Source organism: Paramisgurnus dabryanus, chromosome 11, assembly GCF_030506205.2.
Source record: "Paramisgurnus dabryanus chromosome 11, PD_genome_1.1, whole genome shotgun sequence".
Taxonomy (NCBI): Eukaryota; Metazoa; Chordata; class Actinopteri; order Cypriniformes; family Cobitidae; genus Paramisgurnus; species Paramisgurnus dabryanus.
This window is the reverse complement of record NC_133347.1, coordinates 26,056,689-26,073,209: the sequence shown is the minus strand read 5'-3', so window position 1 is coordinate 26,073,209 and position 16,521 is coordinate 26,056,689. Positions and strand designations below refer to the sequence as shown.

Genomic DNA, 16,521 nt, shown 5'->3' with positions numbered 1-16,521 from the left:
TTGAGTGGAGTGATTTGCTCGCAGCGCCTAAGAAACCCCATGGTAAGGAGCAGAGAGTTCGCGCAAGCGCTAATCACAACATATAAAAAGGAAAATGTTGGCATTATTTTGTCACTTATTGGGAGCAGTATGCTAGCTGGAGCCATTTACTTCCAGTCTTTGTGCTAAGCTAGGCTAGCGCACAGAGATAAAAAAGGTATGTATGAACTTATCTAACTCTGGGAGATACGGTGAATAAGCTAAAGTCCCAAAATGTCGGCGTGTTCCTTTAAAATAGTAGGTTGAATTAACTTGCAAAACCAAGATGTTTAACTTTATGCGGCATTTTTACAATGTTGTAATAACCTCCAAACAATATGTACATTTAAATTTAAAATTTAGCAAGCTTTTCTTCTCCGATGGTTTAAAAAATATATTTAAATAAATCCCTACTTAAAGTCCCCTCATTGAATCTAAACCATTTCCACCATTTCCTATTTGATCAAATCCAGAATTTTGAGAAATCTTAATCAATTCTTACCCTTCGAAACATTACAGCATCTGTCGGAGTTCAAAGCAAGGTTTCATGATTTCACAAACAGCTAAGCTTCCTTCATTGTGAAGTGTTTTCCACTTGTTACTTATGAACTTTGGCAATGCCCAGGCTGTCCGGCATCACCTTTAAAGATGCCCTGGAAACACAGAGAGAAAGATATGTTAAAAACAACCCCTAATTCAGTGACAGAATGAGAGGGCTATTTATGGACTGGACTTGGATTTCCATGAAAAAGGCCTGGTTCCTGTTCCACCCTAGCCCACAAAGGCATTTCCATGATTTACCAAGATACAGTTTCACCCCCTGTGAGAACACCGGGATCTTCCCATGACCCCTAGAGTTCACATGGAGGGAGGACGCATTATTTAGGTCATAGAGAGAGAAGCAAGAGGGATGGTGGGGTTCAAGTCCAGAGGGGGAAGAAAAAAGGGAATAGGAAAGCAATGCTAACCTATTGGCTCTACACGGTTTTGTCTTAGTCTTAGTAGAGACTAGGCTATATTACATATTTAGATATTTACAGGGCACTGTGGGTCTATTACTATTAGTGGGAAGAATTGCAATATGATTGTAATAATTAGTCTCCCTGTTGTGGCCCCTATCCGCTTGTTAAGTCATGAAGTAAGGAGTAGCACTTTTTCGGGTCCAAGCATCTGCTCACTACTCTCTTTAACAGCTGTTTATGAGCACTGTTTACTTATTTAAGCTAAGCTTTTTAATTTTTTTTATATGGCTTCCTGACGTGCTATTGGTTGTATTAAGTTTTATTAAGTTGTATTGTCTAAAACAATTCAAACAACAAATAAGATTTTGGGGGCTCATTAATGTGGCGTGACTGGAAAAGCCAAACTGGGACTTCATCTCCACCTTCAACTTAATCTCAAACGTAGTATAAGAGCCCTCCAAAAATCATAAAAATGTATGTTACCTCATAATAATTTTTGACCTACAATTATCAGAGGTAGTTGTCCATATTAAGAAGCCAAACGTTATTCTAATAGAAACTCTGGTTATTCTGGTTAATTAAATCAAATCTCCATTTCCTTTAGAAGAGAGTGGAGGTGCATGACCATGTGAATGGCACACGGATCATATTTTCAGACGAGGCTCTTCCCGGCAGCGGACCCATTCAGCACTTCACGACTCCACATATGACCCAGGATGTTGTTGTCATCTCTCCTGGTTTGCCCACCCCTCCTTTAAGTCCATTTCACAACAGTTACATCTCTGCGTCTTCTTCACACAAGGCAAGAGCACAGTGTGAACACAATATAGTTGTGTGATGTGAAATAAATAGTTAAAGTTTTCGTTACCATCATTTTGGTGATGCATGCATTCCACTCATTTTAGTTTGTATTAACTTATTACATTTCAGTGGATTTTGGGAAGGTAAAACGCCCTTAGACAACCCACATTATGCCACTAAAGAGCTTTGATTCACTGGCTTTGAGTCATTGTTGTGTCTTTATGTTGATGTAATGTGTGCTTACACATAATTTACATTGTTCTGACCCCTAGTGGCGTTTAAAGGAAGTCACAGTCTCACCAAGTAACATACTGTTCACTGTGGTGTGTGTTTTAATTCTTCACACATCTTATTACTGTGTATAAATCATAAAAACTGAAAATCATATAAACTTTCATAATATAAAAACTTCATTATATATATATATATATATATACACATACATATACATACATACATATACATACATACATACACATACATACATACACATACATACATACACACACACACACACACACACACACACACACACACACACACACACACACACACACACATATATATATATATATATATATATATATATATATATATATATATATGTATATACATTTATTGATAAATTTCACTCAGGAAAATAAATATTTAAGTGTTCTCCTTAATCTAGTTATATCACCATGGTTCTTATATTTCTGTGGCTGTATGCTGACAGTGCACTGATGTTTCCAGCAGGTCGCCGAGGTCAATGGAGGTGGATTCCCATCACAAAGTTTTGGATCCTACTATGGTCCAACTCAGACGCATGGTAAATCATTTACGTGATTACATAGGACAGAAAATAAAAATACAGTAAATCAGATGGAAACTTGCTTTTAGGTTGGTGAATATTAATGTGATTATTAATAGTGCTGTTTTTATGTATTAAACATTCAACCTTAAAACTACCAAATCATAATTTACAGTATTTTATTTTTAATTTGGGTGTCATTTTTGTTTCTCAATTAAAATGAATAAATATACACAATTTCATTTTTTTATCATTACGCTATGTCCTTTGTACACTTATTTTATGTTATTTAACTGGGTTATTTTCAAGAAGGGACAAACCCAGCCTTTGGTATAAATTAACCCAGAAAATGTTTATATTTGACCCAACAGCGATTGCATTTGTCCCTTTTTGACCCAAACACTTTTTAGTAGACAGATATAGAAAAGATTTTCAGACAGTATAATATGTGACTTTTGCTTCTTTGTCTTTCTCAGCTGGATTATCAAATGGTGGAGAGAAAGGTAGAGGTTCTGTCACGTTACCCCGGACGTCTGCCTCACGAGAGGAGCGTCTGATCAAATTTTCTGGAATCGGTCCTGTAGATGAGACGGGCATGCCAATCGCATCCCGATCTGTGAGTGTCTACATAACATAATACAGTACATTACAGTACACTGACTGTCTGAAATAGGCCTACTGCAATCCCACAATTCATTCATGTATGACTGTTTATCCTCCTGCACAGTGCGCACTATAAGAGATTACATCTGAATATAAAATCTCAGAAAGAATGCTTGCTTTATATCACAATGTTATCTCTATATAAATCATATCCAATATTTAAACATAAAATGTATGCCAGAGATTATAATGTTAATGCATGCATTTATGTTTTGTTTTTGCATATTTCTCTTATCCAACCCTCTTTACCAGAGTGTAAACAAGCCTAAGGACTGGTACAGAAGCATGTTTAGACAAATCCACAAGAAACCAGAGGGTATGTTGCTCTCTCTCTCTCTCTCTCTCTCTCTCTCTCTCTCTCTCTCTCTCTCTCTCTCTTGTCTCTCTCTCTCATGAAAACAATGAGGAAATTCCTTTCTCACATTCTGCACTGATCCAAAAAGAATAAAACCAATCTCTGGCTTAGAAATTTTAGACTCTTTCTTTAATTTTTTGTACCTTTCATCACGTGTGGAGCTCAATGAGTACACAATTGACCCTTTGAAAGTGGAACCAGATAGGCCTTACTGAGCATGATGGGATATACTGTAGGAAACAAGAGTCTTTTCACCAGCAAACATAATGGCCCTCATTTATCATACTTGCGTAGAAACGGGCGTATATGTTGGCGTAAGATTATGCTTACACTCCTCTCACCGCCTGATTTATGCGTACCGTTGATATTCAGGTGTACGCAATATCTGCCCTTCATAAATGCAGCGGCTGAAAACGATCGTCATAAGAATAACACGCCCATATAAATTCAAGTCTCCACCTCCCCCACGCCCTCATTTTACGACATTGACACATGGAAGACGGCAAAGACGAGAAACCAGGGAAGTGGAAAGAAACAAAATTGTTTTATTTGGGAGTTTAAAGAGTGGGATTAAAGACACATTAATAATTGCATGACATTTTGTAATATTTGTATTATTATTTTTATTAATAATGACGCTTAATTGATATTTAGAATAATAATTATTTATTATTATTATTATTTACTGTTGCCTACATTATACATTATACATTATATGTCTGCTTAATGGTTCGGTTAAGTTTTTTTTAAATAATATTTAAAAATGATGTAGTAACTTTTATAGTGTGTTTTTCTGTATTTACATACAGTTGTTTGTTAGCTAAGATCCAGTTTGATACGGAGCTCCGGATATAATTCAAATTAACAATTTGTTGCCACGACATCCACATGTTTTACTAGGCTAATTCATAATTTGAAGTAATAATAATTGTAATAGTAATGACGAAATATTATAATAATTAATCCCAAGGAACAAACTGTTGAATATTGGGAACGAATTTTATATTTATGGCCATACTTTAGACTAAATAAGAAAAAGAAGTGTCCATAATGTAGCATAAAAGATAGTTCGTGGCCATGATTTTGTCCGCATGTCATCATGATCGGATTTATGGCTCCATTCAACACAAACATTTTACTTTACCTATTCATGTGTAGCTATTTATTTATCATCGAATGGTTTGTAACTAGCTTACCTTTTGATGCATTATTACCATGTTTTCGTAGCACATCCTTGTGCTTTCTTGCAATGTGCCGCTTCAGATTCCAGGATGAATATTTGCTAACTTTTACAGTCTCTCCGCACTTCCTTTTAATGTTTTCTTCCTGTCCAATCTTAACTTTGATTTTTACTTTACATTTATGTATAAGGCTTGAATTCCATAACTTATTGCTAGACGTTTTTACAGATTCTCGAACTAGCAAATTATCAAAGGGCGTTCTGGGTTCAACGAGCGGTGCTGAGCGAGCTGACTTTTTAGAAAGGCGCTTTGATGGTAATATTACCGCACCGCTCAAGGCTCCGCTCCGCCCACATGCTTTCCCTGAAACGTCAGGTAAAGCGCCCAGGCTCTCAACTGAAGGAATACATATGCATACAAATCAAATGCTTTGGTAAAGTCTCTCAAATTAAACATTGAAGTCCATGTTGCATAAAAATAAACACTGAAGTTTGTAATTATTATGTTTTTTTTACAGTGGGTCATAATATATCATATATTTTAGTTTGTCAGTGCGTTTTGTGGTGTTAGGAAGTGTTTGCGCATTTCTGCACTAACTCAAAATGTGCGTACACCACCTCCTGAGCTGGCGTAGGATTTGAGCGTGCCGTACGCCAACGTCCATATTGATAAATCTCAAAGTCACCGTGGTTTTGGGTGTACGCCAGGTGTACGCTGGAATTTTGGGGTACGCACTTTTGATAAATGAGGGCCAATGAGTTCCTATAGGTCGAATACACTGATGTACACGAGCCAAGATTTTATCACAAACAATGTGAAAAATTTCTTGTGAAAACCAAGAACAGCATTAGATGTACAATGCCAACGTTATGGATGTGACATTTGCAGTCAATTGAAATATATTTTCTCTTATATCGCATTTATTACCAATATAATGAACCATCTGTTTATATTCTCCTAAACAACCGATGATAGTGTCAAGACATCAGCAAAAATCTGTCTATACTCGTGTTATCTATTTTAGATAAGAGAAACATGAATGCGCTATGGATGTGACAAAAGTAACCTTTACTTTGTAGGAATTCTATGTATTTAAAGGCACAGACCTCAAGGAATAATACGTATAAATGGACAAGGGACGGCTCTTCAAAGAACATTTAATATTTATTATTATTTAATTATTGTATGCGCATTTATGAGGAAAAAACTTTATGGAGGATGTGACAATTCTCTGTTATATAGGTGTCAATTCATCAATTTGCACTTATTTAAAGAATTAAAAATATTTTATCAAATGAAATTAATTTCAGCTTTCTTGACTAGTTGCTATAAATTATAAAAATAAAGTTTAAATAACGTAATTTAAAAAAATCTATATTTTATAATTTATAGCAACTCTTCACTACAAGTCAAGAAAGTTGAATTGTAAATTCAAGATGATTAAACTTTTTACAGTTCATCAAATATTGACATCTGAGATATCAGTATGATTAAAACTTGTCTTTGGGTAAAAACTTTACTTTTTATGATTAATTCGTCCTTGTGCATGGAATTGCCCTATACTCTTTTTATGGTGCTCTCTCACTAACTACTGTTATACAAAACTGCACAGAAGCCCTCTGGGATATTTGGCCAGTAACCCTGAGCTTAATGACTATACAGATTATCCTGAGTTTTACTGCAGTAGTTTGTAAGAAATCAGCTTTAATGAGTGAAATGCTATACACAGTAATTATGTGCATTATAGTGCAAACATTACTCACCCTGCTTAATGTGTTTCTATGGACACCAGACTTATACTGAGCTTATACAGACAAAGTAGTTAATAGCAGGCTGTCATGTGAGGATCTTAACTGGTGCATTATCTCAATCACTTGGTCTTTAAATAGAATTAACTATGTAGTCATATAGCAGCAATTTTATCCAATGGACTTACAGTACATGTATTAAGATGAACAACCTTTCAGTTCCCAGCCAGCAATTTTGCATTTAAAAGACATCAAACAGCCACCCAAACACAACCTACACATCCAGGCCAAAAAGGCAAAATTCTGGGCTGCATGTGGACAATTTATAGACATCTAACCAAAATAAATGAAATAAAATAAATAAATTATACCAAACACCTTGTAATTACTATTGATTTACAAGTTATCTTGGCAAAAACTGTTTTTTTTTTTTTTGGCTGGAAGACGGTTACTAATAACTGGACTATATCCAGTCTATAGACTTTAAAATGATGGCTATCTTGTTGGGTAACAGCCCACCATTTTAGCGACTACTCCACGCTAGAGCCCTGCACGGGCCAAAAACTCCAGCCCGGCCCTGGCCCCTAGTGTTCAAGCCCTACCCGACCCCAGCCCGACAATGCCTGCAATTTTTTCAGCCCGAACCCGACCCGAGACCAATATCAATCACTTTTAAGCTCTCTCTGACGCGCGCGCTCTTTGATGCGTGCGCTCTCAAATGTGCGCTGTCTCTGCTATACACACAAACACAATGAGGAGAGACGCTAAAATATGCCCGACCTGAGCCCGGTCTGTAAAAAAAAATGGCCCGAGCACGGCCCAAATGGGGTTAGCCTGTCGGGCCCCGTCGGGCTTGCAGGGCTCTACTCCACGCCACTCATTTGAAATGTATATGCCTAAATAGTTAATAGATATAGGGCCAGTTTCCCAGAGAGGTTTTAGATTAATCCAGGACTAGGCCTTAGTTATAGGACTTAAGCAGTTTAAAAAAAAACCTTAAAAAAACATTGCATCTTGATGTGCATCTTGAGACAAAACAACGACACTATGTCAGTGCAAGATGTTTTTAAAATTAAAGGTGCAGTGTGTAAATCTAGTGGTGAGGTTGCAAATTGCAACCAACGGCGCAGTCCACTGCTCACCCCTCACTTTTGAAACGCATAGAGAAGCTACAATAGCCGCCACCAGAAAAACATGTTATTGTCGGAGGCAACTTAGTAAAAAAGTTTGTCAGTTAAGGGCTTCTGTAGAAACATGGCGGCACAAAATGGCGACTTCCACGTAAGGGGACCCTCTTGTATGTAGATAAAACCGTCTCATTCTAAGGTAATAAAAACATAATGGTTCATTATAAAAAGGTTTTTATACACCCCTGATAATATAGTTTTGTATATCATTTTGCATTTCTGTCAAGAGATCTTTCTAAAAATTACACACTGCACCTTTAAAGCAGCTCAAACATGCCTTTTATTCTGAGACTAGGATAAAGCCTGTCCAGGAAACCACCCCATACTGTATAAAGATTTATGTCATGGGGCTGTTGAATGCTTTATTCTGATTGGTTGAGAAATGTTCCATGGGTATGCATTATTTTTCGATACGTGCACACCTGACCTGTCAAATGTCTTAAATTATACCACATGGCTGTTGAATGCTTTATTCTCATTGGTTTAGAAATGTTCCATGGGTATGCATTATTTTTCGATAAACGCACACCTGACCTGTCAAAAATCTTAAAATAACCATCAGAGCAATGTCTGTGGTAACCGTGATTTAAGCAAAATATTTGACTCGGGTCCTTCGAATTATTTGAAAATAATGCATCATTCGCTTTGCGTCATGCCATTTGGGTGTGCATTATTTTCGAATAATTCAACCCCTTCCTCAACTATTCCTTACGCAGTCAAACATTTAAAGTTTACTGTTTAAGTTTATAAGTCATCTTTATTTTTCTAATTACATTTTTTTGTCTATTTTACTTCTAGAGCCTGATACTGACTGGAGAGAAAGTAAGTGGCTAAATAGTGACGTTTAACATTAAAATCTGTGTTAAATGGCTAAACTGGACTGGGCCACAAACATAAATAGAAACATTAACATTTAACTATTGTTTACCAACCAGTACAATGTTAATTTGTACTTCTGCTGTATTTCTTTAAAATGTAATATTTTTTAATGAATAGATTTTTAAGAATATTTTGAACTTGATTTTAAATTTAAATGATCTTTTCTGAACTATTAAATAACTGTGTTGTACATTATTTAATAAGATGAAGAAATGATATTATATTGAAAAGTTTATAGTCTCTCAGTGACACATTTCCTTTAATTGCCTGTATAGGGAAGCTGTCATCTTCACCTCCACCAGACTCTTCCCAACCGGACGGGAGTTCAGACCCCTTCACCCTCACCCAACATGGAGCCCTTCCCGACTGGTGAGAGAGAGAGAGAGAGAGAGAGAGAGAGAAAGAGAGAGAGAGAGAGAGAGAGAGAGAGAGAGAGAGAGAGAGAGAGAGAGAGAGAAAGAAAGAGAGTTTACAAAGATAAAGAACAACACCAGGCAGGTTAGGATCTGTTGCTACATGAACCAACAATGATTGCATAGTAAAGTGGCCTGTCTTTCTTTCTCTCTGTGTGTTTTGTTAAAGGGCTGATCTGGACGACATAGGGAAGCACCCACAACCGAAGAGTATATTTGACTTTGAGCCTGGTAAAGGAGTGCCGGTGGAGAACCACACTCAGGTAAGAGACAACTGCTAGACTGCATGCCGTTCAATCATCATATGATCTGCTGAAACCTCTTTTTGTGTTTACAACAACAGCGATAAAGTATATTACTTATAAACAAAATATCTGTCGGTGTGACCTATGTATTGATGTGTCGCTATGTAAACAATAGTAATCATTATTGCAATGCGCTTACAACCACATTAAAAGGCAGGTAAATATTAGTAAATATTTTAATAAAATACACAACTATAAATAAGTAAAATAAATATACTACACTATCAGAAATAAAGGTACAAATGCTTTCACTGGGACTGTCATTTTGGTACAGATATGTACTTTTCAGGTACCAGTATGCACCTCTAAAGTACCAGTGTGTACTTTTTGAAAAGGTACCCCCCCAGTGACAACTTTTGTACCTGTACCTTTTTTCTGAGATCATGTGAGTTTTGCAGTCCCCATTACTGATCTTCTGAACATCACGTTTTACACAACATGTTTGTATTGTTTTATGATTCACTAAAAGAGTCATGCAAATCAGGCATGAGCACAAACATGCAGCCCCTGTTCCAAATACAAGATTGTGCAACAGTCTCTGATGATCTAGAAAAGTCTCAAGGAACCTGAATCGGCTCTGTAGAGTATTGGAAATACTGTCAATTGTTCAACACAGTTATATCTGTCCTCTCCATATCTCCATCTGCTATGATCGCTAGAAAATGTACACAAACACCACCTATGATCATACCATTACATTATACAATCACATTAACAGGTTTCATGTTAAATTATTAATGCCTTGCTTGTGATGCTGTGTGACACATGTCTGTCAAGAACAATAGACAAACACTGTATAAGCAGCACCAAATGATTTATCTACTACATATATTAAGTCCTCTATAGCATACAGTATATAGGTAATAGGCAAATAATCTTTATCTGAGGTTTACAGATGTTATGAAATAATTGGCAATAAATCTTAAAATATGCTATATATATATTGGTTTCTGATTAATTAAATGTTTTCAAAGCATCATCACTATGTGAAACTATTTTGTGCATTTGGATTATAAGGTCCACTGTGTGGATTTTAAGTGGCATCTAGTGGTGAGACTGTGAAGTGCAACCAAAGGCTCAGTCCACAGCTCACCCTCCCTTTCGAAGAGCATAGAGAAGCTATGGTAACTAGGGCTGTAACAATTAATCGTGAAAATGCGCATCCCAAAGCCAGAGGGCGCTCTCGTGCAGAAACTCCCTTTCTGCCACAGAAGAAGTAGCATTACAAACGCTACGCCAGGAAATGTCTACAAGGATATTTATATAGCTGTTCTTCAAATTGTTTCAGGTATTTTCATGATAATAACAATTATTTTGAATGTTTTTGTGTAACGAGTGTTGCTTTTTAAATGCATGTTATAAACGACTCAGACTCAAAATGATTTTAGATCGATAAGGACTTTGTACTGACCAAAACACCGTAGTACACGCACAAGCTGTGCATGAAACACAGAATCGATTCAAAATCGATTCTGAATCAATTTCAGACACGCATTTTTAATGGGACGCGGGATTAATCGTTGCAGCCCTAACGGTAACCACAGCACAAAATTATGTCATCGTCTAAAACAACATAATGACAAAACCCAATCTATAGAGCAGTTTGTCCAGGCTACTGTAGAAAAATAACAGCGACATCCATGTTCAGGTGTATTTTAATAAAAACGGCTCATTCTAAGGTAATAAAAACAATCATTTGTCAAGGTCTTTATACAACACTGATAATATAGTTATGTATTTATGTCAACAGATCTTTTTTAAAAGTTACACAATGCACCTTTACCATACTTTTTCAAATGCTAAACATGCCATTTCATTATGTCCAGATTAGTTTAAAACACTACCCTGCAAGAAAAAAAGAAACTATTGTTTGGTCTTTAGTTATGGAGGTTTGTGAAGCAGGGGTGACATGTGATTTTTATTAAATATATTAAATGCTTGTGGTTTTGGTAATTTGAGAAATTTAACAGCATGGTTTATGTAAGTGCTGTCCAACATTGTGTCTTCACTTCAGTCTGTTATTCTTCACTTCTTTCAATGTCTTTAGTAATAGACAACAGAAGCATATAAACATATTTGAAACACAGTGTCACTCAATTATATTATGAAATGGTATACTATACATTGTTGTAATCTTACTCTTATTTAGTATTTGATTTGTTTTTTTCACAGTCATTAAAGCCCGAGTCACAGTCACCCTTACATCACCCAACACTGAAACCTCATTCCCCATCTATAGAGGTGAGCATCTGCCCTCATATTCCTCAGCACACATCCATTTTGAACATTTCTTGACTTTATACTGCATTTTTAATGTCTAATAAAAATGGAATAGAGCAAGTTATGCAGAAGCTCAATGTAAATTTTTTAGAGTTTACCTTAAAGGGGACAGAGAATGAAAAACCATTTTTACCTTGTCTTTGTTGAATAATGGTAGTCTACCCACATTCACAAACATACAAAAAGTTCTTGACATGTTAAACATCTCAGTCTCATAGAAATTCCTCTTTTAGAAATGTCAGCCAGAAAACGGCCCAATCTGAAAAACTGATGCTTATGACATCACAGGCATCTAACTGCCCCTCCACTTTAAAATAATTGGCTACATTTTTTGAGTGGCAACAAAGTCAGCCAATCAGTAATGAGATTCCAAGTTAAGCCAGTAGGGAGAGCCAAATAGGTGCAAAACCACTTGTTTAAAATCCCCCAACCTAATAGAGCTATCTGAGAGAAGTTTTTAGGAAGCTTCTAAGGCATTACAGACCCAAACAAAAAAATTTTTGTCTACATGTGACATCACAGAACAAGAATAAATACCCCGTTCAATCATTCTATGTCACCTTTAAAATCTTAAAAAGAAAATTGAAATGTAGATCTATCTTCCCAATAACCCATTATTAAAAAAAATGCAATTTAAACATTTGGTTTTGCAGAATTGGGCCGACCATCTACCCACATACTTTGGAGCAAATTGATAATTTTACAAAAAACTTTGAAAACGTATATTTTTTACACATTTTTTAATGATGCAGTTTTGGACCCACCGGTGGGTCTGCAGAGTTTAAGGGTTAAGAAATATTTATTTTACCTGGTATTTCAAGTACTTCAGAATAATAAATAAATACCAGTTAATTCTTGATTTTATGACGTACGCCTTTTGACAGTGAAAAAAACATCAAAACCTTCAATTCCTCACATGATCCAGTCCCAGATTTTCATTCTAACATAACCACACCCTGCATTTCCATAAGCTTGTTTGGTTTTATGTGGCGCCGCAAGAACCAACAGCCAGATGACGCCAAATACCGCGAGACGAAATTAGACTTCGTATGATTTTTCTAATCGTTCTCGCTGTACTTTGACGTCATCCGGCTGTCGGTTCATGTGGTCGAACAAGCCTAATCTCATACGTGTCATATGGCTGTCGTGGCGTTGCCCAGGCGACATTGGTTTCGGAGCTGAATCGATTTGAGGCGGAGCTGGATTCAGATATCCGTGGTCTAGAGAGGAAGTTGTCACAGAAGCAGAACCACCGGCGTGGAAGGGGTGAGGTACTGACCCTTCCTCTGACCAATCCCAATCCTCCAAAATCTAAATCCTATTTCCTTCCCTGGGACCAGCATGACTTCTCACTTTAATCACCTGTAATCCTGTATTGCACACTTACATGTAGTCCAAATTTCTCTTTGCATATATGCCTGTTGTACAATTGCTACAAGGCAAATAATAATGCTAAAGAAAAATTAAATGAAGCTAAAAATAAGAAGTGTTTTGGCTTTGGTTACTGTGGGGAACCTCCCTGAACGTTTTTCAATCTTTCGGACCTCTGTCCAGACTTTAGTCATCCATTATAACTTCACTGTTTCCCTTAAAAATTCCCACACCACTCAGACAAGGTCCTGCATGTTACGCCAAAATGCAGTCAAAGACTTTTCGCATCCTGACAGCTGTGCATGCTGATCCTCTCTGTCACTTCCTGTCATGCTGAACAGCCAAAATCCATGGCCACCACCACGCATTTCACATCTGCTCCATAAATCATCAAGTTTACTTGCAGTTCGACAAGCCCATTAATTTTCATTGTACCGAAAACAGCAGGCAGGACATTGTTTTTAACTAAACAAAGAAAGCCATAGACTTTACAAAAACATTAAGTGTTAAATCTTCATTTCTGGCTGAACTACATAGTCTAATATTAAATTATGAATGCTGCACCTTTAAAGGCTTTCACACTGTGCTAATATTTGTAGAAATCTTTGCTGATGACATCACCTGTCGCATGTGATTCAGATGTGTAATGTATTTGGGGAAGTTTAGGACCCAGGGGAAACTTGAAACTTTCTATGCAGGAATGGCCACCGCCTCTTTTAGATTTTCACAGAGCTGCTCCCAAATACTCCTGATTTAACTGTGTCCTAGGGTGAGTGTGTATGTGCAGGTGCATGGACTCACTGTGATTTCAATTAACAGGAGACTAAACCCAACAGGACAGGACCAGAAGAGAACAGACTTGAGAACAGGTGAGTTTATGTCTATGTTTTTTATAATGTTGTTGAGTGTCTGTACACTGGAGATCAAATGATTTCTTTGTTTTTAACTTGATACATTACTTCTATTAAAATTCATATTATTAGCATAACTACTCACATTTTAGTGACATTTTTAATTGAATTTGAATGAATTTCACAATTTCTTTGTATTTGGTCTCCCTATTGCTTTAGTGTGAACTATGAACTTGACGTTTGTGTAAAAACCAATGGTCCATCCATGTTAATCCCAGCATAATCTGAGAATGGTTCATCATTGTGTTCAATAAAAAAGGCAAACCTGATCTTTTACAGAAAAAAAGAAACAGTCACATCCATATAATGTGCTTATGTGTTTATTGACCTACAAAAATAGTATAGATACATAATGACTAGATGCTTAATTTTTTGCTTTTCAAATCCTGAAACATTACATTTATTTCTAAGTTTTTAATTTCAGATTTTGTATCTTTATGCCTATGTGCATGTGCATGGTTTCACTTATGTCATGTCCGGTTTAGTTCACCAGTACACCGTAGAAGTTTTTTTCAAATCCAACAGTTCTTTTGTCAACGCAAATCATCATTCTTTATGTTTTGTGCGTTCATCCAGAAAATGCTCAATAATGTCTCAATCTTATTAAGGATACAATGTGACTAAATGCACTAGACCCTGTTTTACGGTCCGTTATTAAGGTCATATGACATGTCTGACCTCCTGGTCTGATTGGTTAATTGTTGACTTTTTGGCCGTCGGCCCACATACCGCCCCCATGCTGAGCTGTTTGTGTGCGTAGTTGCGTTTATGTCGATGTTTGCGTGGATGTCACGGTCTTAACTTGCATGCTTGAACTTGTTCAATCTGTTAACAGGCTGTTTGTTGTTACTGTACCAGTAAATGATTTCTTTTATGATGGGTTAATCTTATTGGATAATGTTCTGTAACGATATCAATAGCATTAAAGTCAGTTATGGTATAACTGTATACTGTACCAAATGTTCCAACATTGTTCCACCTTCTGTGAATCAATGCTTCTCAAATGAGGTGTATGGACACAGCAGAGCTATAAAAGGCAAGAGTTGAGATCCTCATTCCCATTCGGACACTTTAAGCTTCAATATTTGCTCGGCCAGGGGCCCGGTAGCATATCTCCTACATCTCAGAGACACATTCTTGAATCTGTTTTCACATTGATGAGCTCATATTGCCTCCTTAGCTCCCGCTGACTACCTCTCCACCCACAAAATGCCAAAAATGCCACATTGCTACAAAACTCGTAATGATACAGAGTGAGGAAAGTTTTACAGCTTCCTTTTTGTTTCTGGAATGATTATTAACCTGGGGCTGAGAATCTGTTAACAACAGGAACTGGGTTTAAGTGTTTATGGAACAGCTTGTTACTTTTTTCAACTTGGTTGTTTATTAAATTACTTGTTTTTAACATAAGGACCCAGGAGAAAGGTCCATTACTAAAATCTCTCCGGTCTTTTACATTATCATAAATATTACAATGTTTCAAACTGGTTTGGTATCTTTATGGCCAAGGCAGTCCATCTGTTGTTTTTGTGGCATGCAGCCCAGAGGAAAGTTTTATTGCATACTTGTCTTTTAAAGAAATAGTTCACAAAAAAATGAAAATTACCCCATCATTTGCTCACCTTAATGTCATTCTAGGTGTGTCCTAGGTGTAAATGACTTTCTTTTTTCAGCCGAACACATTTAGAGTTACATCTGGTAATTTCATGGCTCTTCCTGTGACTCCATCGAGTTCATTTATGTCTTTTCAGGGAACAAATCACATTGTTGCAAATCGCATTTTAGCCTTATTTAGTACAATATGTCGTGTTTGAATTTCAGCACTTATATAAAAAATGGTGGCATGCCTGTCTCATGTCGGTATGACAATTGTGGGTTCTTTCGAGTCTCATGTCTTACGTAATGCCATGCTGCCATGTCTGATATAGATAAGTCCTTCCAGAAAAACTCAAGTTTTTTTGTGATTGTGATTTTGTGATTTATGCAATTTTATGCGATGAAATTGCGGTAACTTGCAAAAATAGTTTTCAGCTTTTGCAGCTTTTCAATAATGTTCACGTCACATAATCATGTCACTTCATAACTTTCCCATGGCAAAAGGGGAAATGGTTGCGCTTGTGTGAGGTTAATGCAAAATGTTTCAACCTTCTGCTAAGATATATGTGATTTTTGCTACGAAAATACGGGGATTGTGAAATTTTGCAAGCCCCGCATATTTTGCGCATGGAAATCTGCAATTTATGCAATGAAAGTGCGGCATATTTTAAAAAATGCGTCCCCTGCATAAATATGCGGACTTTGACTGATTATGCGTTGAAACATGCAATCGCATAATCACGTTTTTCAGGAGGGACTGATAGATGTGTTCATAAATAATACAGTCTGAGACAATAGTATTTTTAGTCAAATTAGCACTACAATGTGCCAACAAACACATTTAGAAAAGCTTTTGGGTAAAATTAACCAGTCAGTGAGTGGCTGTGGGCTGGGCTTTATCAGTGTGATGTCACATTAACAAGAGAATCTAAAAAGCATGTCTAATAAGACTGCTTTGGTTTTATGAGGATTAAAAAGGAGGAGAGGGTGGGTTTTTTCATTGTAGGGTTGTTGTGGGTCTGCCTACACACATATGTGTCCAAACACCTTGTAAAAGTGGA

At 36.6% G+C, this 16,521-nt stretch overlaps 1 protein-coding gene across 11 annotated transcripts in view; it reads left to right on the top strand.

Annotated features, from left to right (window-relative positions):
* The window catches only part of sorbs3 (sorbin and SH3 domain containing 3), a 48,652-nt gene that overhangs the window by 26,056 nt on the left and 6,075 nt on the right, over positions 1-16,521 (top strand). For 5 of the 11 annotated variants that reach the window (XR_010525756.2, XM_065247599.2, XM_065247600.2 and 2 more), the window contains 10 exons: positions 1,585-1,782; positions 2,514-2,589; positions 3,048-3,187; positions 3,487-3,550; positions 8,504-8,527; positions 8,860-8,953; positions 9,167-9,260; positions 11,475-11,543; positions 12,743-12,853; positions 13,773-13,822. Coding sequence is in view for 10 of the 11 variants with exons in the window: in XM_065247599.2 (XP_065103671.1) it covers positions 1,585-1,782; positions 2,514-2,589; positions 3,048-3,187; positions 3,487-3,550; positions 8,504-8,527; positions 8,860-8,953; positions 9,167-9,260; positions 11,475-11,543; positions 12,743-12,853; positions 13,773-13,822 (920 nt within the window). In the remaining variant the exon portion in view is untranslated. The remainder of the gene's footprint in view (positions 1-1,584; positions 1,783-2,513; positions 2,590-3,047; positions 3,188-3,486; positions 3,551-8,503; positions 8,528-8,859; positions 8,954-9,166; positions 9,261-11,474; positions 11,544-12,742; positions 12,854-13,772; positions 13,823-16,521) is intronic. The other 6 variants (XM_065247602.2, XM_065247603.2, XM_065247597.2 and 3 more) reach the window with 3 other exon arrangements.